The 26,307-nt window shown below is 37.8% G+C and overlaps 1 protein-coding gene across 4 annotated transcripts in view; it reads right to left on the bottom strand.

Annotated features, from left to right (window-relative positions):
* The window catches only part of WDR7 (WD repeat domain 7), a 347,323-nt gene that overhangs the window by 286,940 nt on the left and 34,076 nt on the right, over positions 1–26,307 (bottom strand). For 3 of the 4 annotated variants that reach the window (XM_067545438.1, XM_067545439.1, XM_067545442.1), the window contains exons 7-13: positions 25,957–26,076; positions 25,210–25,355; positions 22,480–22,582; positions 19,052–19,193; positions 13,264–13,512; positions 8,652–8,872; positions 450–645 (exon numbers count right to left, since the gene is read on the bottom strand). In XM_067545438.1, coding sequence (XP_067401539.1) covers positions 450–645; positions 8,652–8,872; positions 13,264–13,512; positions 19,052–19,193; positions 22,480–22,582; positions 25,210–25,355; positions 25,957–26,076 — 1,177 coding nt within the window. The remainder of the gene's footprint in view (positions 1–449; positions 646–8,651; positions 8,873–13,263; positions 13,513–19,051; positions 19,194–22,479; positions 22,583–25,209; positions 25,356–25,956; positions 26,077–26,307) is intronic. The other variant, XM_067545440.1, reaches the window with a different exon arrangement.

Raw genomic sequence — 26,307 nt, 5'->3', positions numbered from 1 at the left:
TCCTGTTGATTTAACTACTAGACTATGGTTACTCGGCAGTTACTTCAAGCTTAAGGACAAACACAGACAGTTACTGAAGTCTCCATCAGTGTGGCCAGTAGCTGCCAGCACATGTGCATTAACAAGCCTTCCCTACAGATCAATAAGAAATTAAGTGGGGAGAAAAAAAACATTGCTAACTATATTTCTCTAAATCCAATCAAGAACTAATTATTGGTTTCAATTATTGGAATATATTTAAGAGCTTGCGGCACCAAAGAATCCTAGGTACATGCCATATTTAGAGATCCAAATTTCCAAAAGGTAACGTGATAATGTATGTTTAGTGTCATGCCAATCTATCTCCAGATGGAAAGCTAGATGAACCTTTTAGCACCTATCCCAAAAAAGTAGAATTTAGCCCTAAATGAAGGGATATTTTCAGTTCAGTTTCTTGCACTTGACCTTACCAGTATCCATTTGCCAGACATACACAGATCCATCTGAACATCCCACCACCAGGTAATCATCTGAAGGCCTCCACTTTATTATCTGAATAGGGAAAAGGTGACGAGATGCCAGCATAATGCACTTTTTCTCTCGCAAACTCAGAAGTCCTACTGAGTGGTCACTGGCTACAGAGCAGATGCAGTGCTGGACTCTTGCCTGAAAAATAAGATGTGTCTTGATCATAATAGGATTACTTTACATTTCTATATTATTTTTCATCAGAGATCTAAGTAACAAACAAACTTCAGCTATCTGTGAGTTTGATCATTACTACCATACCCATTTTACAGGTAAGGCAGTATGGGTGAAATCCTGACCCCATCAAAGTCCATGACAAAATTCCCATTGACATCAATGGGCCCAGGATTTCACCCAGAGAACTTAAGTGATTTGCTAAAGTGACTGCATAGATTTAAGTGCTTGGAACAGAATTTAGAAAGTCACCTATTAACTACTTGAACATAACTGCTTATCCAGGGAGGTTGTGAACAGGTGTCAGGAGATGGTGAACATTCTGCCTGTCCTGTATTGCTTAACAGTACAAGGGTCTCAGTATGGAAATATCTGAAAACTAAACTACACTAAATCAACGTTACTTAACTAACATTAATTAAGAGCCTTAATACATTATACATTTATTTGTTCTTACAAAGGGATGATTGAAGTTCTCTAACATTTTGCATTATTAGAAGAAAATTTAGAGATAAGGTTTAAATACTTTTTTTTTTTTAATGCATCTGGTCCAAGCACTTATTGTGATGTTTTCTGAAAAGCTGCAAAATTAATGCAATTAGAATAAGAAATAAGCACGTCCTTGAACAGTTTTGCAATTTTCTAAAAATATTTCAGCCACTTGACAAATCAGTTCACCTTCAAAGCAAATACAAATTATTTACTCTCAAAAAATCTTTGTTTTCATTTTATTACATTACAATATGAAACAGCTTAGCCAATACAAGGAAAGACCTACAGCCCCGATTTTGAAGGGAACGCTGCATGCATAAACCCCTGTGCCCATGCAGCTCACCATTGATTTCCTGGAGGTCTGCCTATGTAGAGACGTGTAAGATCAGTAAGGCCTAAAACAGTATTTTTAGTAAGTCTATTAATTCACAACTGTAGGATAGGAAATGATGTTAGGAAGAAGGCATTTGCACTTCCAACTGATTTTCTATTTTTTTAAAAGGTTAAAACAAGAAAGCTGACAAAGGTGTATTTCTATCAAACTAGGCATACATTTTTCCTGCAGCTTTTAGTTTTCAATTAGTAAGTGTTTAGCTGAATTGCCAAAACAAGATTATCTGTAATGTAAAAAACATTAATCCAAAATTATTTTTATTACCATAGGCTGTGGTTCTTTTAATATTTGATAACTGAAAACACAAAAATGTGCCTTTATAACTAATCAATAAATCAAGATATAAAGACAAACCAACAGAAATAATTTGAATTGAAAGAAATACTATAAGCAAGATACTGCTGAACAATTTATGCCTTTAAATTGAAGCATCATTGCAAATTACATCAAATATTACATTAATTTTGGGGAAGTGTTAATTTTTTAAAATTGTTATAAATTGAAGAGAGCCATAAACATCCAGAATCAATTAAAGTAACATGTGACACATCTAAAAGTATTTACATCATCTTGTATTGCTTGCCACAACAAATACAGGCCCTGATTCAGAAAAGCACTTACGCATGTGTGTAAATTGTTTTTCTGACTAAGAATGTTCTGAAACACATGCTTCCTTAAATGAAGGCCACAGTACTTAGAGACTTGCACATACGATTTTATTCAGATTACAAAAGACAGGCGGAACCTTTATAAAATCAAAACCAATCCAACTGACTGCAAGTGTACCAATGTGTACTCTAACTAGCAACTTCTGTGAAAAGTTTTGAGGTTAAAATAATATCAAGTACCCAAATAAATGTGTTATGGAACATGAAAGTTCAGTTATTTCAGTATAATTTGTTGACAATGTTCATTATTACTATCATAATGTATGACTAACTTTTCTATATGCATGTAGAGCAATGGTTCCCAAACATTTTACTAAGGTGACCCACAAACTACATTTTTCCTTCTTTTGCAACCCACCATTATATACATGCAACCTCCGCCCCATCAACAGAGGCCTATGGGGAAGGGGTTTGGAGAGCAAGCCCACCCCGCATTCACCCTGCAGCAGCAACTCCTGTCCCGCAGGGCTGGGCCTGGCTTCCCCATTTGGGGGCAGCTGGGCCAAACCTGAGTGGCACTGAGACCTTGTGCACCAGGTCACAATGTCTGGACAGGGGACCTGGGCCCAGCCCCATGGGACAGGAGTCACCACTGAGGGGTGAGCGTGGGGCAGGCTCACTCTCCAACTGCACCCTCTGTAGTCTCCTGTACACTGGGCCTCGGCCAGTGCTTGCCTCGGCCAGGGCCCAGGGATGGGTTAATATAGCAACAAACATGTCAACCCACCTAGAACCTTCCCACAACCCACTGGTGTGTCTGGACTCTCCGTTTGGGAAGTACTGATCTAGAGAATGGCAGTAGGCAGACAACAGGTGAATTCTGAATTAGGTTGAAGTCATTCTACTATAGCAGCTGAAGCTATTGTCATAAAAAAAATCAATATGGAATCAAAGAGTAACATGTGAAATATCAAAATGTCCATACTAAATTATCAACCAAACAATCCTTATTAAATGTTATTAAACTATACCAGGAAATAACATAGTAAAAAATAACTTTCAAGGAATGAAATCACAAATGGAAAAGAACATCTGAAAGACATTTTCTCTGTAGAAATACCCTAGTAGCAGCACAGAAGACAATGAAAGGAAGAATAGCACCTCAAGGAGCATCTCGATATTAAAGATCATGAAGGATGTCGATGCAAATCTCTTCACAAGATAAAGGACAACAGAATTGTTTCAATCCTTCTGATTTATAATACAGAATATAATTTTTTAAAAGTTACAATATGTAAGCATCTAGATTATGCTCAACATGGACAATAGAAGTTCTATAAGGCTTGCCCTCATGAGCTTAGCTAAAATTCCCTCCATCCACTGTTATACATCATGTTGTACATCAGGTGGCAGATGCCATCCACTCATGAACGTGCATTTCAGTAGTGATGTGTGTATAATTTGTAATGATATTTTGGATCCTGTGAAAAAAAGGCATTTTATATATAATAAAAATTATTCTTCACACATTTATGCTGACTGCATTTCCCATCCATCTTCCTGTCCAATTATAACCATCTAAAAGATTTTAACAGAAAGCTCTTTTTCAAAGAAAGAAAATCCTGTGCGTAGGAGCCTCACCCTCTTCATTATTTTTTCAGCTGAAAAAATACACTTTTAAAACTATGGGAAATTGCACCAGGGCAGCTTGCTTCTTAGTCCAGCTAAGATTAACACATTGGTGAAAGTGTAATTAAACTAGATTTTTAAAATGTCTCCATTTACTAAAAAGCCTAGACTAAAAATCATTCATTTAAAAAACAGAATCCATGCTTATGACTATTCTTCATTCGTTATCTTTTGGTGTAAAAATGTAGTAGTTATTTTTAAAAATGTGAGAAAAATAATCCACACATGAAAAATCCACACACTGACAACATTTTAAAGAAACAATGTTCCATAGCAGACTGCATGATCTCATACAGTTTGATTTAAAAAAATAGAAAGAAAATTACTTTTCACTTAACATGCCATGAGGTGTAATCTGCATACACACCGCGCTAAATAGAAGTGCTCTGGTCAGAGGTTAAGTGAGGCTTTATTAAACCAGCTAAAGAGAGATTATGATTCAGTGATCAGCACATAATGTGGTTAGCTCTCAAATGCTCATTGGAACCGATGTTTGCTAGGCATTCAGCAAATATGCTTATACCTTCCCCCCTTCACTTTTTAGGCATCACTTCGGCCCTTTGGTCTGTGAGAAGGCCTCTTGATGTGCTTTAAACTATCAGCACAATGGAACAGGTCATTAAGTTAACAGTAATTCTTCCACTTGTGAAATTACGATTAGTCTTATAGAGGAAATTATCACCTTTGCTTCAAATCAATATGCTGCATTTGTTCTTTTTTTAAAAGAACACCAATCTTGAACCTTAGTGGGGAAAAGAGAACTTTAAGGTTTTTTGTAAATTATTACAAAATACAGCAACTCATTTGTCCTGCTTTAGTTAATGCTATAAGCAGTTTTATGGTGATTTAAAAAAAAAACGAAAAAAACCCCCAGGGATTCTAAAATTTAGCTATAAAAAGTTCAGTCTCAGCAATTTTAGTTTAGTTTAGAAGGGAAGTTTGGTGGAGTTTATACATGAAAAAAACAAACCTTTGTTTGATCATTTAAAATTATGCATATAACAAATAATTTCCCAGTGTACTGTTTTCATTTCAGATGGAACTCAGATAATTAAGAAAGTAAAACGTGACAAATTATTTGTTTGAAATGCTGTATAAAAGACGCCATAATTGCCTGCTGCTAGAGCCTACAAAACTATATTCCTTTAGGAGAAGGTAGAGGAGCTTTAGAAAGCTTAAAAGATCTAAATATGCAACTCTTCTTTTATTACTAATACAATCTCTTATAGCACGATAGCACTGTATAGTGTTTTACAGAGATTTAAAATAAAGACACAATCCATACCCTGAAGATTTACAATCTAAATTAGAGACAGAGAAAGTATATAGGGAAGAGATGGACAGAGCTGAAAGAAACACACAATGTCAGGCATGTTATATAATAAGCAAATCCTAAATTCCATATTTTTAGGTTAAGATTGTGGTAGCGGTAGAGCGGATTTCCATGTTTAGTGGTAACGAATAGTAGAAAGACAAGCAGAAGTGTGCTCAAAGAAGGGATATGAAGGAAGAGAATGAGGATTATTGTACACAATGATGTTGTTACAAGTATAGGGAGAGAGAGGAGAGGAGACAAAGGGGGAAAGAAGACCAGGAGAGTGGGTAGAATGCAAAGAATAGGGTGATGACTGATATGAAATGAGAGATGGGATGGTAGCCAAATACTTAAAAGTAAGGACAAGGAGCCTGAACTTCAGATCACAGAGTGAGCCAGAAGAGGGACCTGAGTGTCAGGAAAGAAAAAAATATTTTGGTGGCTGAATGCTACTTAGATTGGAGATGCAGGGAAGCTGCAGAAAAGAAAGTTAATTATCTAAAGCATGAACCAGAGTTCTAGCAGCGAGGACCGAGAGGAAGTGGCTGAATTTAGAGGAAGAAGTGTTAAGATTTGGCAAGAGAATGGAGGAGAAATAGAAAGGGATGAGTCAATGATAATCTTATTGTTGCAACAATGGAAGAGAGTGAAGATGTCAATCGCGATGATAAAAAGAGAGAGAATTGAGGAGGAAAAATGAGAGGCCCAGGTTTTGTCATGTTTAGTTGAAGGAAGCAGCAAATAACCCATAAGAAGTTTCAGAGAGTAAAGAAGAGATGTAAGGCACAGACATAAGGGAAAGAATAGAAGAAGAGAAAACACAGGAGCAGTTTAGATCTGCAGGAAGTGAATTTTATTTGGGGGAGGGAGATGGAGGGAAAAGAGGACCAAAGTCAGACCCACTGGAGAATACTGATAGAGAGGACAAGGGACTAGGAAGATGATCTATCTAAGGTAATGCTGATTATGCAATCAACAAATAAAGAACCAGGAAAGGACAGACTCATTGAAACCCAATGAAGAGAAAACCTAAAAAAGAAAATGGACAGTTGATGGGATCAGAAGCAGCAGAGACAGAAAGAGAGATTAAAGGTAAGAGACAAGGAAAGAAAGAGGGAGCAAGAGAGATTAGGAGGAAAGAGATGATGGAGCTACGTTGACAAATCAAGGAATGTTACAATCTGAACCTGGAGACACAGTTAAAAATTGGCAAGACCAAAAAGGAGTATCAAATAGAATAGTGAGGGAAGATATGGGCAGCAGTTTTGCCTTTACAGAAGTTAACAACATCCTGGAGTTAGAGAAAATATTGAACACAGAAGGAAAAAGCAGATGTAAAGGTGGTTATGAGTATGAGAATGAAAAGAATAAAGCAGGACTGCTTAGTGAACAGTGCAGAACTAAAGGAAGAGAAAAAACAGATAGCAGGAAATTGGCAAGGTCACATGACTTCCTCTAGAGCAGCAGTACCCAACCTTTTCAACCTTCAGGCAAAAAAAAAAAAAAAAAAGTATACCAAAATATCAAGAGGTGCTAGCAGGAAAGAAGGGGCTTTTTAAAGCTGCCTTTTTTTTTTTTTTTTTTTTTTTTTTTTTAATCTCTAATATCCATCTTACTCTCCATTTCTCCTACTAACTGAACTGGATGCCAAAAAGCAGCTCTCAGCTCAAGTCCCTAACCCCAAACTTTAGGTTTAAAGGTGTTCTGACACTTATTTTGAGTACCAGACAGGCTTGGAGAGGTAAGAAGTAACCTTTTCCAAATCTTACTTTTAGTGCCCCCATCCCTGCCTTTAATCCTAACCCAGCCCCCAACCCTTTCTGCATGCATTTTCCTCAGCCCTAATCCCTGAAGGGAACCGTTGGTTCTTTGTCCTGAAGCCTCCAGCCCCCAAGAACTCAGCCCATCTTTCCCACCATGATACATGACCCTCAGTGTTCTCAGGAAACACAACCCTCTCCCCTAAATCTCGCCTTCCTTCCCCTCTGTGCTCCTCAGGATACTCCCCCAATACTCACCTTAGGCCCCTATTTCCCCCCAACCTTCCCACACCCCAAAATAAACTCTTCCAAAACAAAGCCACTCAACTGCACCGGGGGCATCTGTCCTTCAAAATCAATTACTGACCCCAACTGCACTGTCTGGGACCTCCGCTACTGTCTCTCTTCCTAGTGCCCTCTCCAGAGAGCCAACACTCCTACTGAACCAGTAGCAATTATGCTTGCTTGCTCCCTTTTCTCTTCTGTTCCACCTCCCTCTCTTCTGATGACTTTGTGGCTCCAGCCCTCTGCTCTACCTTCCTCTTCAGGGAGCAGCAGCTCAGAGGATCTTCACTTCCCCTCCTGGGGAAACTGGACTAGGGAGCTTTTGGTGCACAGCAGTAGGGTCCACAGGACAGAGTGCTACACATTACACCCCAGCTTGTCAATTGCTAACTCACTGTATAGACAAGTCCAAAGACTTCATATATTTTGTGTCTATATATATCACAGCCTATTTACATGTGTGTGTATGTTGTGTATGACAGTTTTAATTATAACAGCTTCAGTTATAAAAAAAACAAACAAACCAGCAGCTCACTCGCTTACTTAATTTTGATTAAGAATCAATAAGTGTAATAGGACCTACATATTACCATGATGGGTTAATTAAGAAATGCATACAATTAAAAACTTGGTGCTGACTAAAGTTTCTAAAAAGCAAGAGCAACATGATACAGGTGAATCAATGCTTTCAGCTAATTCTGATAAGCAAGACTAAATAAATATAAGAAGGCTAGATAGCTATGTACTTCACCAACCAGGAGAACCACATGAGTAACCACCCTCTCTGGCATCCCACTCTTCTCCCTATGCTTTCCTCTGCAGTTGGAACTAACTTTGCATCATAGCCACTTCTACCTAAGATATATTTCTTGAAACCCACTTCATCCAGAGGCCTTAAAATGCTTGCCCCCTCCTTAAAAAAAAAAAAAAAAAGTGAGCTAAATTAAACTGAAACATTAAGAAAAAGGATCATTAAACAAAATCACGGAGCTAACGAGATAAGCACTTCTTCTCTCCCTGCATCATTTCACGCACCTACTACTTATCTATTCAGATTGTAATCTTTTATGGACAGAGAATTTATCTTCATGCTTCTGTAAAATACCTGGCTCACGATTGAAGCAATTTACCAAACATACTCTGTTAATCAAGTTTTATTTCTAGTTTCTGAATTACTGTCTTAATTGCTCAACTAACTAAAAGGCAAAATCATGAAATTATTTCACTTTTGCTCCTAACAATTAACACTGGTACATGTCAATATGATTTGTGTTTGGCCGACATAAGTCTCTCAATTTAGTAAATTTTGTTTGTTTTGTCCAAAGTGTCTGTATATATTCACATTAATGATAAGGGCTCTGTTGATATAATTTTTGGAGGTCTGCATTATACATGAGTGGTGAACCATGATACTAGTATAAACTTACACTACAGTTTTCCGGTGGAACTAGAAGCTGTGTAATCTCTCCACCATGGACACAGAAGATGTATTTCATTTCTCCAGAAAAGATGTCCCATATAATGACTGAAAAATCCACACCACCTGAGATCAAGTATCTTTGGTCATAACGAGATGAGACCTGATGAGGATACAGTAAACATGTAACTTTGTTCCGATGGCCCCGGAGAGTTCTGTGAGGTGGCCAACCTGGGAAATAATTTTTTAAAAAAAAGTTTAAAAGACAAAAGATAATTTTCTATATTCAATAACATTTTGAAATTTAAAAAATTCATATAATTATAGCAGGAGTGGTAGGAGCTCAATATTGTTAAGTTTGTGTGAGGCTTTTCCTTCCAATATCCCTGTTTTAAATGCTTATTACTTGGCAAATTTTTCATTAGGACTCAATTCTTCCAACTATCATCTTGTCAGAGCATTGTTATTTTAAATTTGAGCAAAAATATTTCAGCCTTTTTTTTTTTTTAAAGGAGAAAGCACGTGCAGAGATGGCATAATAAAGCATGCTGAGATTTTTTCTGTTGTGTTTTTAAATGATGATATCACCCCCACCATGATTTTCACCAAAAAATTTGGTAGCAATTAGACATCTAACAACGAATGCCAGTGAAAATGAGGTAGGATAAGAGGCTAAAATAGGGAAAGAACAAGTTACAAATGATTTAGACAAGTTAGATGTCTTTAAGTCACGAGGGCCTGATGAAATGCATCCTAGTATACTCAGGCAGCTGACTGAGGAGATATCGGAGCCATTAGCGATTATCTTCAAAAAGTCATGGAAAACGGGAGAGATTCCAGAGGACTGGAGAAGGGCAAATGTACTGCCCATCTATAAAAAGGGGATAAGGACAACCTGAGGAATTATAGACCAGTCATCTTAACTCCAGTTCCGGGAAAAATAATGAAGCAAATAATTAAGCAATCAATTTGCAAACACCTAGAATATAATAAAGTGATAAGTAACAGTCAGCATGGATTTGTTAAGAACAAATCATGTTAAACCAACCTAATAGCTCTCTTTGACAGGATAACAAGCCTTGTGGATAGGGGGAAGCAGTAGATTTGGTATACCTCGACTTTAGTAAGGTTTCTGATACTGTCTCACATGAACTTCTCATAAACATATCAGAGAAATATAATCTAGATGGAGCTACTATAAGGTGAGTGCATAACTGGTTGGAAAACCTTTTCCTGAGAGTAATTATCAGTGGTTCACAGTCAAGTTGGAAGGGCATATCGAGTGGGGACCTGCAGGGATCAGTTCTGGGTCTGGTTCTGTTAATCAATTATTAACATCTTCATCAGTTATTCAGATAATGGCAGAGAGAGTACACTTGCAATGACTGCAGATGATACTAAACTGGGAGGGGTTGCAAGTGCTTTGTAGGTTAGGATTAAAATACAGAATGAGCTGGACAAACTGGAGAAATGGTCTGAAGTAAATAGGAAAAAAAATCAACATGAACAAGTGCAAAATACTCAACTTAGGAACGACCAATCAGTTGCACACATGCAAAATGGGAAATAACACTAGGAAAGAGTACTGCAGAAAAGGATCTGGGGGTCATTGTGGATCACAAGTTAAATATGAGGCAACAGTGTAACACTGTTGCAAAAAAGCAAACATTCTGGGATGTATTAGCAGGAGTGTTGTAAGCAAGACACGAGAAGTAATTCTTCCACTCTACTCTGCACGGATTAGACCTCCACTGGAGTATTGCGTCCAGTTCTGGGTGCCATATTTCAGAAAAGATATGGACAAATTGGAGAAAGTCATGAGAAGAACAGCAAAAATAATTAAAGATCTAGAAAACATGACCTGTGAGGGAAGATTGAAAAAACTGGGTTTGTTTAATCTGGAGAAAAGAAGACTGCGGGGGACATGATAACAGTTTTCAAGTACATAAAAAGTTGTTACAAGGAGGAGGAAGAAAAAATGTTCTCTTTAACCTCTGAGGATAGGACAAGAAGCAATGGGCTTAAACTGCAGCAAAGGTGGTTTAGGTTGGACCTTAGGAAAAACTTCCTAGCTGTTAGGGTAGTTAAGCACTGGAATAAATTGCCTAGTGAGGTTGTGGAATCTCCATCATTGGAGATTTTTAAGAGCAGGTTGGACAGACATCTATCAGGTAGATATCAGGATAGATAATGACTGGTCCTGCCTCAATTTAGGGGACTGAACTAGAAGAGCTCTCAAAGTCCCTTCTAGCTCTTTGATTCTATGACACCCCACCATGAGTCATCAGAGGAACAGATCTTTGGCACTAAAAACACAGGCTTCCAGATAGTAAGCTCTTTTCCTGTATGTGTACCAGCCACTACAGGGGGACATGACAAAACAGACTTAGCCAGCATGTTACATTAAGAGCTCTAGTACCAAAACCATTGATATCAGCAATTTAGCATGGAAATAGTCTCTTGGCACGTGCAATAATAATCATGCATCTTCCGCTTCCTAAGCTCACAAGTGTTCAGTTTAAAAAAAAAAAAAAACTACTCTGAGCAAGTATTCATGGCTCAGTCACACAGACAAAAAATAAGCAAACATGCCGTACATGTATTAAAATAATTTCAGAAAGTGTGGTAATTTAGTCAAAAACAAAACCATATTGCATATGCAATATCTACATAATATTGCACCATTTTTCTGTATTTTTTTCTCTACATGATTTTGCCCTGTAGTGGATTGTAGTCTGCCCTACACAGAATACAGGACCTCATACAAATACACAAATGTAATTATATGTCTCTAGCAGTAAACTATTAAATAAAGTTATAGGCCTCAAGGCAAGTGTTACATTTAGGGGAAAAAAGACTTGTTTCAAAACATTAATTTTAAAATTTCCAACCCCACTTATCAATGCAAAGGAAAAAATATTTGTATGCTTTTTGCATTTACCAGCATTTGCAAATGTTAATGTAAAAAAACAATGATTTGTTCTGAAGTCTAAACCACAACAGCATTAGATAATGATCTAGGACCAAAGTGTGCATGGAATACACTGGCCTGCAGACAGAACTGTACAGAGCCACTGTGCCCCACTTGATGCATGGAGATGATGTTTCTCTTTAGAAGCCAGAATTGCCCTCATAGCTCCTCGCATAGAGGGTGAGTGCACCTGTTGGCTACACCCTTCAGGGGTGGCAGCAAATTCTCCTAGGAAATTCTGCTGCCCAACTGAAAGAAGGAGGTAGTCCTCGTACCTTTGTTATCCTTAGGTTGCCTTTCCTCCTAGTATGTCCTGAAACATAAAAGTTCCAGTGCTCGACTATGCCTGACTGCTGCCCAAGGGTATAAGAGACAAGGAGATTTCTCAAATCTTCACCCTAACTTCTTCACCCCTCGAGCAAATATACTCACTGTGACACTGGCAGACCAGGTACCAGCTCATGCCAAAGTCCCAGGTCAACTCACTTGTGTATTAGCATAGATCACATTGTTAAATGTAGTTGGTGTTTAAACTTCATGAAAACTAACGGGATCTTACTTGCATTACTTTCACTTATCTGTATTCTGTTATTAAGTAGTAGCAAACATTTACATTGTGTATACCCCTTTAACTAAATAAAGGAGAAAGAAGCCTTGTAGAATGCAAATGAAGAACTAACAGAAAAGAGCTAATTTCAAAGCAAATGGTCATTGTGTGTGATGATCAGAGATCAAAGACTCAAAACGTATTCCTCACTCTGTCATCAAAGAAAAAGCCCACATAGGCAGTGACACTGTCAGCTTGTTTTCTGCGAAAAGAAGCTATAAGTATGGATTCAAGGAAAGATCCTTCATTTCTGGACTGTTTCAACTCTTACAGGAAAATGTACCAGATGCAAAGCGGAGATCCCTAGAGACAATCTGGGTACCCTGAAAAGACTTTTGGGAAACTGGCAGTTCATTACATCACTGTCACCATTTGGAATTATAAACCGTGACTCACCTGGGCATGTATTTTACCTGCTTTAACCTCTCAATAACTCTCATTTCCTTTTCATAGTTAATAAACCTTTAGTTAGTTTACTATAGAATTGACTACCAGCATTGTTTTTGGTGTAAGATCTAGAGTACCAATTCATTTGGGGTAAGTGACTAGTCTTTTGGAATTGGAAGCAACCTGATGTGGTATGATTTTTGGTTGAAATGACCTTTTATTACACAGTCCAGTTTGTCTGGGTGGCAAGAGTGTGGCTCTATGATAAGATTGCTATAGTGATCAAGGAGTTCACATTTGTTACTAGTTTGGTGAAATCTAATAATAGAACACACCACCAGGTTGGGGTGTCTGCCCTGTTTTCTGCCCATCTGCCCTGAGGTAGGCACTCTTAGTTGTGAGCCACCCCAGACAGCGTGACACCAGTTAGGAGCCAGCTTATGTTCATTATTTAGATTTCTCCCGATATAAAAGAATTGAGGAATTACCAAGGGTGTTGTAAAAATGGTTCCCTTTTTAATCTTCTAAAAATGTATTCGTTAAAGGATGTGGTGCTGAGAAGCGAACTCCCACAACTCCTGCTTATTTCAACGTCATTTGCAGACGATCAGCACCTTTTGTACTTCAGCCATATATGTCTAATGTTTGCTTACATACCTCTCCTGAGCATGTGCTCTCCTTGCAGAAGTTGAACTATTGCAGTTTGAGTTGCTGGCACAATAATGATGCTTCCATCTTCACGACCACAAACCAGGCGCCCATGTGCTGGGATATACACACTGGCTGTAACTTTAAGTGGTTCATTACTGTTTGGTATTAAGCTTAATTGGTCTATAATTCCAGCAGGATGAGGAGTAAGTTTATGAAAAGCTTCTTGCAGGGAAGTTGAGGTTGTAATTTGCAGTCCTGTTAAAAAAAATAATTGATAGCACCTTACTTGAGAAGATCTCAAAGCCCTTTATCAACATTATCTAAGTTTTACAACACCATGGGAAGTAAGTACAAAACACACAATGGAGATTCATCCACCTCCCACATCACTGCACTCACATCACTTTCAAACTAACATGCAACTCTACTAGCGCACAGAAATACTAGACAACAGTTTGGGAAAGGAATTGAAAAAGAATATATCCAACTTAAACTGCATGAGAAATTTGTCTGGACAGATGGCAATTAGCAGACACGGAATTTGGCAAGAGACCAATTAACTCCTTTAAGTCTCTGAAACATGCTATTGGATTTTTTCCAATGAGATAACACAACCAAGACTTCGATTCTACATATCATCTTCAGGAACACAGCGTAGCACTGGTTTACTAACTGATCAGAAGAATCTATTGACTCACAGCCCCTTTCTTTAACATCTAGTTGTTCTTTGGAGGTCTTTCTGATCCTACATATACTTGTACCCATGCTAAATGTTAGTCTTTTGAGTGAAGTACGTTATTTTTTGTATTACAGTAGCACTTGGAGTCAGGGCACCTTTGTGTTAGACACTGTATGAACACAAAGACAGTACCTGTTCTGAAGAGCTTATAATCTTAAAACCACATACAGTTGGCAGATATGAAAAATAGATCATGGAAATGGAAGCACAAATGAACAGCAACGCAACTGAAATCAGTATGACAAGCAGTGGTCAAAACACTCGCTTAACCACCAAAGTTTTTTTTGAATTCATCACAAAATAAAGAAAGAGTGATTTAAAGGAGGATAATGTAGTGAGTGACAGGGCAGATTTTTACAGGGAGCTTCTTCTATGCTAAAGAGGTGACATGGAAGGTGCACAACATTGCTTATATGAAACTGTGACAAATGGGAAGCATCATTGACAGAGGGGAGGTAGGAGTCTACATCTGTACAGAATGCTGGAAATTACAGGTGAAGTAGGAGAAGCCATGAAGGTCAAAAAAGAGGAAGACAAGTAATTTGTGCTTGATGCTGTGGAAAGTGGGGAAGTCGGTGGAGGAATGCAAAAGTTGTGCACGTGGTCCAAGTAACAAGACAGGAATATGATTTTTAACAGCATTATAAACCAGATTAGGAGGCTGCTGTAGTCCAGATGTGAGATAATGATGGTCTGGATGAGAATGTTAGTTGTGAGAATGAGAATTTCAGCTTTAAATTTAAAAGAAAATTATAGCCATTTTTCTTCTGAAATACAGCCTTAAACATACAAAAAGGGAAATAAACCCTGGAAAAATCATGGAGCAGGTCCTCAAGGAATCCATTTTAAGGCACTTGGAAGAGAGGAAGGTGAACAGGAACAGTCAACATGGATTCACTAAGGGCAAGACATGCCTGACCAACCTGATTGCCTTCTATGAAGAGGTGACTGGCTCTGTGGATGTGAGGAAAGTGGTCGACGTGATATACCTTGACTTTCGCAAAGCTTTTCATACAGTCTCCCACAGCATTCTTATCAGCAAGTTAAAGTAGTATGGGTTGGATGACTAGAATATAAAATGGACAGAGAGCTGGCTAGATCATCGGGCTCAACAGGTAGTGATCAATGGCTCCATGTCTAGCTGGCAGCCGGTCACAAGCGGAGTGCCCCAGGGGTCGGTCCTGAGGCCGGTTTTGTTCAACATCTTCATTAATGATCTGGAGGATGGGGTAGATTGCACCCTCAGCAAGTTTGCAGATGACACTAAGCTAGGGGTAGTGGTAGATACCCTGGAAGGTAGGGCTAGGATATAGAGTGACCTAAACAAACTGGAGCATTGGGCCAAAAGAAATCTGATGAGGTTCAACAAGGACAAGTGCCGAGTCCTGCACTGAGGACGGAAGAATCCCATGCACAGCTACAGACTGGAAACCGATGGACTAGGCAGCGGTTCTGCAGAAAAGGACCTGGGGATAACAGTGGATAAGAAGCTGGATATGAGCCAGCAGTGTGCCCTGGTTGCCAAGAAGGCTAATAGCATAGTGGGCTGCATTAGTAGAAGCATTGCCAGCAGATCGAGGGAAGTGAACATTCCACTCTATTCGGCATTGGTGAGGCCGCATTTGGAGTATTGTGTCCAGTATTGCACACACCCCCCCTCCCCCACTACAAAAAGGATGGGGAGAAGTTGGAGAGAGTCCAGGAGGGCAACAAAAATTATTAGGGTGCTGGAACACAAGACTTATGAGGAGAGGCTGAGGGAACTAGGCTTGTTTAGTCTGCAGAAGAGAAGAATGAGGGGGGATTGGATAGCAGCCTTTAACTACCTGAAAGGGGGTTCCAGGGAGGATGGAGCTAGGCTGTTCTCAATGGTAGTAGATGACAGAACAAGGAGTAATGGTCTCAAGTTGCAGTGGGGGAGGTCTAGGTTGGATATTAGGAAACAGTTTTTCACTAGGCGGGTGATGAAACACTGGAATGGGTTACCTAGGAAGGTGGTGGAATCTCCATCTTTAGAGGTTTTTAAGCTGTGGCTTGACAAAACCCTGGCTGGGATGATTTAGCTGAAGTAAGTCCTGCTTTGAGCAGGGGGTTGGACTAGATGACCTCCTGAGGTCTCTTCCTACTCTAATCTTCTATGATTCAGTCACTAAGGTCAAAAGAACAAGCAGCTGGGTTTTACTTTTTGAGAAGGAAGCTGGTGAAACCTAAACATTCATCCCTTCTCTCCCTCCTCCACCATCCCTCTACAAATTTTATGTAAAATGAGTCAGTTAAGTTTGAGATATATCCCAAAGAACCATCTCTCTAACCCAGGGTAGATAAAAATCAATGTTTTTTTAAAAAAAAATTAAAATATCAGATTTTTTTTTATTTAAATCAGTTTTTAATTTTTTTAAAATCAATAAAATATTAAATTTTTCTCTCATTTAAAAAATAACACTTACTATTAAATCGCATTACAAACATGCTAGACCTACAGTCTCATAAAAACGAATTAATGGCTCTAGTCTGTCCAGCCTAACTACCAGCTCTTGCTTCTTGAAAGTTCTGGGCTTTCAGTTTCTGTTTCTCAGCAGACTAAAGTCACATGTGCAAAGAAAGACACAGGCTGGATAGGAGAGTTGTTGTTCTGTGCTTATGTGGTGGTGGAGCTGGGCCAAGTAAGACAGAGGAGTTAGTTAAGACATTGTCTTAAAGGAGGAGAGACAAAAGGACGGACAAAGAGTAGAAAGGAACAGTGGAGCGGACTGGAAAGAAAAAGGGAAGATATTATTCAGTACACACTCAGCTTCCTATATTCCCCCACAGTTTTGCCACAGAAAAACTGTCATGGCTTCTGGGCGTAAGAGAGACCCTATCTGGTAATATTTTGAAGAAATTCCTTCCCTGGGTAAAAAAGGAAAAAGTGTCAAGTGCAAGAAAGAGATGCAGGGCCTAGTTGCAAGACTGAAACATCATGATGAAAACTGCTTATTGGGAGAAAATGATGTGGATGAAGATGTGGATATGTCTGAAAAGCAATGTGGATCAACTGATTAGTAACTTAAATCATTCACTTTGCAATGCATCATTCTTCAAGACTTTCTCTATGCCTTTTAGTGTAAGTGATTTAACAAGTAAATTCCCAAGCTGTTTGCTATGTTGGATGTTGCTAGAAAAAAAAGTTTAGCTTAGCTCATCCTTATGGCTTGTTTAATTAGCAAAAAAAAAAAAAAAAAAAAAGCGAATGGATCAAGATCTAACTTCACCTCGTTTTCTTGTGAACATTCTCAACAATAGATATAAAGGTAGATGCCTAACTTCTGAAGATGATGATGCTGCCATGGCATGGGCATCTCAAAAATCACTCCTCAGTTATGCCAGTCATAATAAATTTCAGAGCTGGAGTGGAACCATTTAAACAGTGCATGTTTACTGATGATGTTTTGAACAAAGTCACTCTTCTGAATTGGTGGAAATCATTAGCCAGGCACCTTGAAACAGAGTTCCTTCATTTGCAAAGCCAACTTTTCACAGCAATAGCTTCCTCTGCAGGCAGAGAGAGAATATTTTCTTCATTTGGTATTATTCACTCAAAGCTAAGAAATCGACTGGGAGTTGAAAAAGCAGGAAAATTTGTATTTCTGTTTCAGTCTATGAATAAAAATGACAGTGGGAGTGGGGAAGATGAGAGCTAGTTGTAGAAGTTTTAAGGACAGCGTACGTTTAGTGTTGTGATGACTTGCTTGTTAAAGTTAATAAAATTTGAAAATTAAAAAAAAAAAAAGAAAAAAAAAAAGAGAGAGAGTTTAAGGACAGCCGTTAGCCAGCAACTCAGGAGACTGCTGCAATTGCAAATGTGAAACATCTATATAACATTTAAGATTTAGTTTAATAAAATAAAAGTGGTATTGTGTTTGTTTTTGATTTAGTTCTTACTATTTCTAATGTACTGCTGCTGTATTTGCAGCTTGACACAGGTAATGAGTATTATCTACCATTTCCTAAATTAATAAAAATCAAATTATCTAAAATATTACACAAAGTATACCCTCCTAGATGATGTAAAATGCTGTACTGAGTTGTAAATTAACATGTTTTAGTGATCAGATTTGCACCATTGTTAAAGAAATATGTGATGAAGTATCAGTGGGAAACTTGATTTAAATCAATGATTTAAATCGCCTTGATTTAAATCAATCTACTCTGCTCTAACCCTTCCCAAATTCCCAAGGCTGTCTCTTATGAAGTGGTGTGATACCTCATTTCTGTCCACTTTTGGGTTTAGATAAGAGCCATGGCAAAAAACAAAACAAAAACAAAAAAAACAAAAACCCAACAACAACATTTCAGATATACCCAAAAATGCTGGGCCCAACTCTGTATGTTAAAATTGCCATCATATTATAAGGCTGGGAGCAACCCAGCACCTCCTCTTCTCAGGCAGCTTTCATAACACAAGTGTACCCAGCTTTGCCACAGCAGCAACAGTTGCTGTAAAGAGAATTCCTCTTCTGCAACCTTCACCAAAACCGCAAGTAGCGCAGCAAATCATACCACCCACTCTGCCTGCAACCACCCATCTGCCAGCTGCTCTAACAAGAGATAGTGCTAAGCCGCTGCAGCAAGGAGCTGAAGTCCCACAGACGTTGCCTCCCTCCCCAACAGGGCCTGCCCAACGCCAGTACAGGAAAAAAAAACGTGGAATCCCTCACACATCCCCACCACCCTGAGGAAATCCAGGCCAACAAGGAGACCTCCCATCACCTCATTCCCGTATTTGCCACTCCCTCACACAAGCCAGGAAGATTTGTTCCCTCACCCAATCCACTACATGAAGAAGATTGCAGAAGAGTAGGGGTGGAAAGAATGGTTCTAGTCTGGCTCTAATACCACACACCACTGAGAATGGATTTAGAAGGCTGATAAGCATATGAAATTATTGGATTTAGAGGAGAAGAGGAAGCACGTTCACCCAGGGAATGTCACACAAATAACCAAATGAGAGAAAAAAAGAGGGAGCAGCTTTTTAAAAGTTCTGGCAGCAAATCACCATGTGTTAGTTAATGCTACCTTCTGTGTTGTCTTGTTGTTCAAGTGTATCTGGAATACTCCAAATACACAGTCTCCCTGAAGAGTCTCCCTGGATTAGAAGTTTATGGAAACACTCCCTGCGTCCATAGAAGAATCGAGTAACAGGGGGACAGATTAGCAGCTGTAAAATAAAGACATATTAGAACAATTTCAGATGCACATAGCAGGATCCTAATCTTGACAGTAACTACCCTCACATAACCTGCTCTATCCCTACTATCCCTTTTAAAGACAAACAAGAATGGGAAAACCAAGTAACGCGGAGCAAAACAAACTATGACTAGTTACAGAGCATGTTATAAACATAAAATATATCAGGCAGAATTTTAAAATAGACATTTTTAATTGCAATTTAGGTCTGAAAGGTGTGATTTGAGATGGTGAAAGTTAACAGCAATGAGATCTGAAACACAAATTGAAACCTTTCCTGACTATTTTATTTTTTTACTTTTGACACTATTTAATTCCTGCTGTATTCTCTCTCTTCTGTGGGGAGAAAATTATGGTTAAATTAAAAAAAATAATTTCTATAAAACTATCTTGTGACAAAGTTATTCTTCTTAACTTAAACGTATCTATGAATATTGTTTTAAGCATCTCAGTGTTTATAGTGTCAAAAAGGCCATCGATGTCAAGTTATACAATAGCAACTTATACATTTGTAGATATTTATTGTATTGGTACATTTTTGCATCTAGTCTTTCAAAAGAACTCAACTCCCATTACAGCACCTCAGCGTCAGCTACCTTTTGAAAATCTGTCCATTTCAAAGTACAGGTGACTGATAGTCAAAGTCTACTCTAACTTCCATTACAGGAAATAGAGATGGAAGAGACATTAGGTTATCTTGGGTCTATATCTCTGACAGTGCAGGACTGTTCCCAATAATATCATCTCTAGTACTTTGCCTAGTATGATTTTAAATAAGAAAAGGTTTTCATTTTTTCCCTTAGGAAACTATTCCAGAGTGTCTTGTAAATATCACTCAATTCATTTTACCCAATATTTACCCTAAGTTTACCTTTTCTAGATTTCAGTCCAATTCTGTTAGGTATCCCTTGAACCATACTATATATTCCACATGCTCCTTAAATATTTGTCAGTATGCCTCACTATTGCAGTTGCTTAGCAAAGCTAAAGAGTATATACTTCACACATCCAGTCTCTTCTGAGATGCTATATAAATCCCTTCAGCTGTGCAATCATTTTTGTTACTTTCTCTGCAGTCCCTCCAATTTGTCTAGCTCTTTCTGGTACAGAAAGCAGTAATGCAAGTTTGGTCTCACTAGAGCCAGATGGAGAGGGACCATATCATCCCCCTTTGGCACAAAACCTCTGAGGAACAGAGCCCAAAAACTGCAGTGACCTTTTTCCAGCTCACTGCATTACATTACAGTTATACTTAGGTTTCAGCATTCAAAAGGCAACATTTTCCAGAAGACTTTCATTTTAAATTTTACAGAACTAAGCTCTTCTGCCTAATACATCAGTAGCATAGAAGGGACAAAACAACAAAATAAAAATGAATAACAACCCCAAACAACCAAAAAATACACACTAAAAGGAAAGCAGTTTTATGCTGCAATAGCATGAGTGTGATCTGAGACTGCTTAGATATCTTACTATGTGTACATTTATTTATATATTTAAAAAGAAAAATCCCTTATTTTCATTAAAACTTTATATTATCAGTACATGGCTAATCACTACCTGGCTAACTTGTCTATTGTTCCCATTTTTCTTCCCCTTCTCTCCACCTTCCATCTCTGTTTGGTCTTTTGTTTTAAATGTAAGTTCCTTGGGACAGGGGCCATGCTCACTTCCATGTTTTTTATAGTGAGAATTACACAATGTGGTTGCTAATAATTTAAAAGATCTATTACATACCAGGGCCATGTTTATAAACATAGAAAGGTAAGAAAAGAATTTTCCAAGTACCGCATATATGAATATCACACACAAGTGCTTTTAAGATTGAAAACTAGCATTTCAACAGAACCAAAGCCTTACTTATATCTATCCAAACACACCAACTAAAATTGAAAGTTGCCAGAATTTTTTTTTTTTTTTTTTTTTTTTTAACCACCTTATACTTGAGGGAACCTAATCCCCAGTATATTACTTATAGAAAGAAAAAGGGACTCTCTCTCGCTCTCTCGTTATTTGGCTTTGTTTTTTCATTACAATGTTGTTTAAAAACAATTTTCAAATAAGATCCACAGACTTTACAAGTGGCAAACATATGGTCTGCAGGTCAGATCTGGCCTGCTGGACCTTTTCCTCCAACCTTGCAATTTCCTCTGCCATCTTCACACTAAAAAGGACCAAAAAGAGCAGAAGCTGCAGTGGGGGAAGCTGAGGAGAGTGCTCATGCCTGACTTGACTGGGCGCAGGCACCTGAACTTCTGCCCTTGTTGAACAGCCACTGTTGCAGCCACACCCAGAGCAAGGGGGTTGGCTGCTCCCCCTTGTTATCAGCTACGGCTGACCAATCTCCAGGTTCAAGGAAGCATCTCCTTCTCTGCAGCTTCCTCCACTGAACAAAATTGGGTATATTAAGGGGGAGCAAGGGCATAATCCCAAAAGGGTGAGGATAGAATATAAAAGAAAGAGAGGAAACCCACAAAGTATGTGGGGGAGGAGGAGGAAATGGGACAGAAGACCCTCCAAGTGGTGTGACATGGAATGGGGAATGGGAAAATGTCCAAAGTGGAGCAGGGCTTGGAGAAAAGGAAGGGAAAAATTCAAATAAGCGTTGGTGAGGATGGTCATAGAGGGAATAAATGGCAACCCAAGTCAATGGACAGAGGCATGGAGGATCATAAATGAATTTAACTTTAAAAAAATATTTAGATTTTTGTAAATGTAATACTCAGCACTTCTTTAGGTAAAGAGACTCATTTTGCAGTAGCTATTGGGCAAGACTGTGAAGCTCTCCTTGCTAGTTAGCTTTTTTCCCCTCTCAGGCCATGCACTCTACTCAGATTGGTAATTCAGGCTCAGAATGAGTATGACATGCCTGACCTAGAAGATTATTATTATTATTATTATTATTATTAGAGGATACCATCTAACAATACTCAGTGAAAAGAAAGGAAATGCGATATATGTAAATTATTTGGCAGATGTACCAATACACTGGTGTGAAGATGCCTGCAGAACTGAAAATAAACTGATCTTATCTGTCCAGTCCTAATCACGACATTCATCTTAAAAACCCACACAAACTTACGAAATACTGAAGGAGTAGGAAACTAAACCAACTGAACTATACTTTAAAAAGTCAGTTATTCTCTGAAAATGTTGACTAGCTAAGGAGAAGAAATAGATAATTTGTAATGCTTTTGAGCAAGTTTATATTTAAAAATATGCAAAGCATAATCTGCAAGACAAGGAATGTGTTTTACCTGTTTATCTGCTCTGTCCAATACACTGAACAGTAAAGGAGGAATTAAGTTTTCAACAGCTTTTCCCACATCACTGCGAAACGTATCACTAGCTGGTAGACAACTGAGTTTTACACAAAGACAACAAAAGACACCAAATTAGAACCCTTACATTATTAAGACTCTATTACTGCATCCCTGTTTAAATGAAGAATTTGCTAAGAAAAAAAGTTACTTTAAAAAAATCAGCGTTTCCACTACATGATATGTATTCATTTTGCCAAATTTTTTAAAATATAACTATATAGATGCGCATCCAGTTATCTAGGTTTATTTCACATAAACTAAAAATCACAATATAAACAAAGGGCTGCTCATAAATGTATCCAGCTCAGTCCACTCCACCTCAATGGCCTTAGAAAAGAAAAAAGATGGGCTTTGCAGTGGACCTAGAAGGGTCAATCTGGCCTTTGGTGGACCAAGGACAGGGGAGGAGCGAGTGCCAAAACCAAGGACTCCTCACAGATATCCTTGCCAGCAGCTCTATTGAGGGAGCACTAGCTCAAGTCCCTCTGCTGATCCCTGCTGTGGCAGTATATGATATGGAGAGAGAGGGTCTCTCAGGTAACCTTATCCCAAACCAATCAGGGCTTTATAGGTTTAAACCAACACTTTGAACTCCACACAGGAGTCTGTTGGTCCTTATTCAATTCTGTATACAAAACCAAAGAGTTTATACATTATGAAGAGACCTGCTCCCCCGACGAATACAGTTGTCCAGTCAGAAGACTGTATATAATGGACTAATGGCTAGACAGTGGCTTGACAAGTGGCTAGATACTATATTTAAAGACAATCATTTTCTAGCTCAGATTGAGAGGACTGTATAATTTTGTCATATATAATTAATTATGATCATAAACACACGTAACTAATATTTATTTACCATAGATTGTCATCACAAAAACAAAGCATCTTGGATAGGCTGAGACAGGAGATCTTTCTCTCATGATATTAACCAGAAAGAAAGGTGATAAAATTGTTCTCTAAAAACATCAGATAATTGATTCCCAATGGTTGGAGACATTCTCTTGCATATTGTACCAATTAGCAGGCCCACAGACCAGCGACATGTTAAAGGCTTATGTTCAGGACAGAACTAGTTCCAAAATTCATCCAGGTAATGTTAAAAACTCGTGGTACAAAAATTAGGTCAAACTGTGGCTTAAACAGGATCTCACCACATTGTTTTATGCTTCTGTGACAATCTTGCACTGGCTACAAACTCAGCAAAAATCACAGCATATTTCATGCAAATGGAGTTGAGAAAGAGTGTAGCCTATAGAGATGATGTTTGCTTATATCATGTAGAAATGTGCAAAAACATAAGTAGAGCATAATTTACGGCCTAGTAAAATATAAGTGAAATACAGAATTGAGAGTCAAGTCAGAGATAAGTAAGGATATAAGGTCAGGTCATGTTGTAAACAAGTTTTGATTTTAATAAATGTTGTAGACAAAATGTGAATGTTTTGCAAGAATGGTATCTGTACTGATAGTTAGTGGAACAATATTTATGCAGATGTTAATTAAGATGACATTTCATGTTAAATAACCTATGAGAAAGTAGAAAATATTTAATTATGGTAGCAGAAATATGATAAAAGGTAGGCTTAATTAATTAAGGGGTATTATTATAGTGGATTATAAAAATAGTAACACATTACTTTTAGGTTTCCACACTCATTGACCATCAAGGTACCATTTGAGAAAGGATTATATATCCATTCTTCTCATTCAGGGACTGATTACCCCAGTATGCACCATTTCATCTTCGAATGTGGTATATATGCAGTGTATTGTTATATTGCAATATCTGTTTGCTTAAACTAATCATTTTATTTTAAATAATGTCTTTAATTCTATCACTAATTGTGTCATTCACAGTTCTCAATTAAATTAAATTATCTGTAACGTCCCCGGAGGCTCCAACCTTAAAGAGTTTAGTTTAATTCTGTTCCTTATCTTGAAACCATTAATTGGGAACACACACCATTCAAGTTAATCAGTGACAAACACTTTAGGCATTCCCAGTTGAGGTTGTTCTGAAAACAATGAGTTCAGCAGAAGCCAACCATAACCAGGAAGTAAAGACTAGGGGGTCTGATTAACATTAAATAAAGTATCTTTGGCAGAAACATATTTTTAAAACCCACCAAAACTGATCTTTTACCTTTGTGTGTATGAGACCAAGTAATGCTCCATAATTCTGCCTTTTAAAAGTTGAAATACTACCCTCAGCTTACTGTAATATCATCCTGTTGATCCTAATTAACATAGCACAAATATTTCTTCCCTCGATGTGTTCCTGATTCAGCAAAACATTTTAAAATACATGCTTGAACTTGTTCATGGCACACCTTCAAGGGAAAAAGCAGACCCAATAACACCACATATTCTCCAATGTCAGCAATAACTAATCACAAAGGATCATAGTAATGATGGAAAACAAATGACTCAAGCTTTGACTTTATATTATCAAGTATTGTTTGGTATGTACCACAACATTAAAGGTACCACATTTTGAGGATTCACAAATTTTAAAGTATATTTGTGGCATTTTAGTTTCTACAACATTAGTCTGATTTAGGGATAAAACAAACCAATCAGATTCAACATTTTATTTTTATTCCATATCTCTCAGTTTTACATGATACCCATATATGCTCAATTGTGTAAAATTCTGAGTACCTGGCTGGTAGTTTGTAAATAAAACTTTGTCCATCTTCTGTCCATATGATCACTTTATCAGCTGATACAAAGTCACCACCAGTCCAAGTTTGTCCATTCTCACTGGAAACTGAACATAACAAGGAATAATCTCCAGCATCAAAAACCTAGAAGTAAGAAAAATTAAACAAAAACAAAAAACAAGGTCTATTTGTTTATCATTACGTGGTGATATTTTAAATATTCGGATAGCTGATAATTTAATACCTCCATATATTTAGTTTTAAGAAACCTTACATTCTATTAGCTTAGAGCAGCATTTACTTAAGATACATAATAAATTCCATAAAATAACCAAGAAAATAAATTTGTTACAGAATGTATAATGTCTATATCATGTTTGCTACCCTTTGATACATGTTACAAATATGGAATGGCATAGAATGCTTTCTTTTTACTTAGATTTTGCAGATTTCTGTCTACATAAAACGAAACCATATCAACCATTTAGCCTTTAAAAAGGGGTTTTCATCTATTTTTTAAATAATGTCCAAGGCATGAACACAATATACTCCCAATGCTGTGAGCCAACAAACTTGAAACAGACTAAATACTCAATGAACTCAGAGCTCTAATTGATTTATAAACATTTTCCCACGCTTCTTTCCCTATAAAGCCTCACTAACAGTTTGATTAAACCAGCCTCTATTGCGAAGAAAAGCCAGGGTTTTTTGTTTGTTTGTTTTTTACTTAACTGGTTATCCTTACCCTCCAGTATTTGGAGCACACTACCAAAAGCGATCGTTGGGTAAATGCACAGAAAGAAATGCTTTGGCAGTTTTGACAATAGATTGGTTTAGACTCCTCCTCAAATACTGGCTCCGTATCCTAAGAGAGAAAAAAAGAAAAAAAAAGTTACCTTTATTCAACCATATAATACCTAAAATTGTTCTGCTTAGTTCCATGATTCTCAAATTATGCTCTCTGGACCCCTGAGTAGGTCTAAGAAGCATTTCCAGTGGTCACAGAACTTTTTCTGTTACAACATCAAAACATTTATCAAGCTTCAAGCAAGGACATTTCCTATGATGTAGCCCAAGATACATCCATACATCTTTG

The sequence above is a fragment of the Emydura macquarii genome, unplaced genomic scaffold, assembly GCF_026122565.2.
Source record: "Emydura macquarii macquarii isolate MOO-44397 ecotype Brisbane River unplaced genomic scaffold, CSIRO-AGI_Emac_v2 contig_1045, whole genome shotgun sequence".
Taxonomy (NCBI): domain Eukaryota; kingdom Metazoa; phylum Chordata; order Testudines; family Chelidae; genus Emydura; species Emydura macquarii.
The sequence above is the reverse complement of the archived record's forward strand: the minus strand, read 5'-3'. Positions and strand labels throughout refer to the sequence as shown.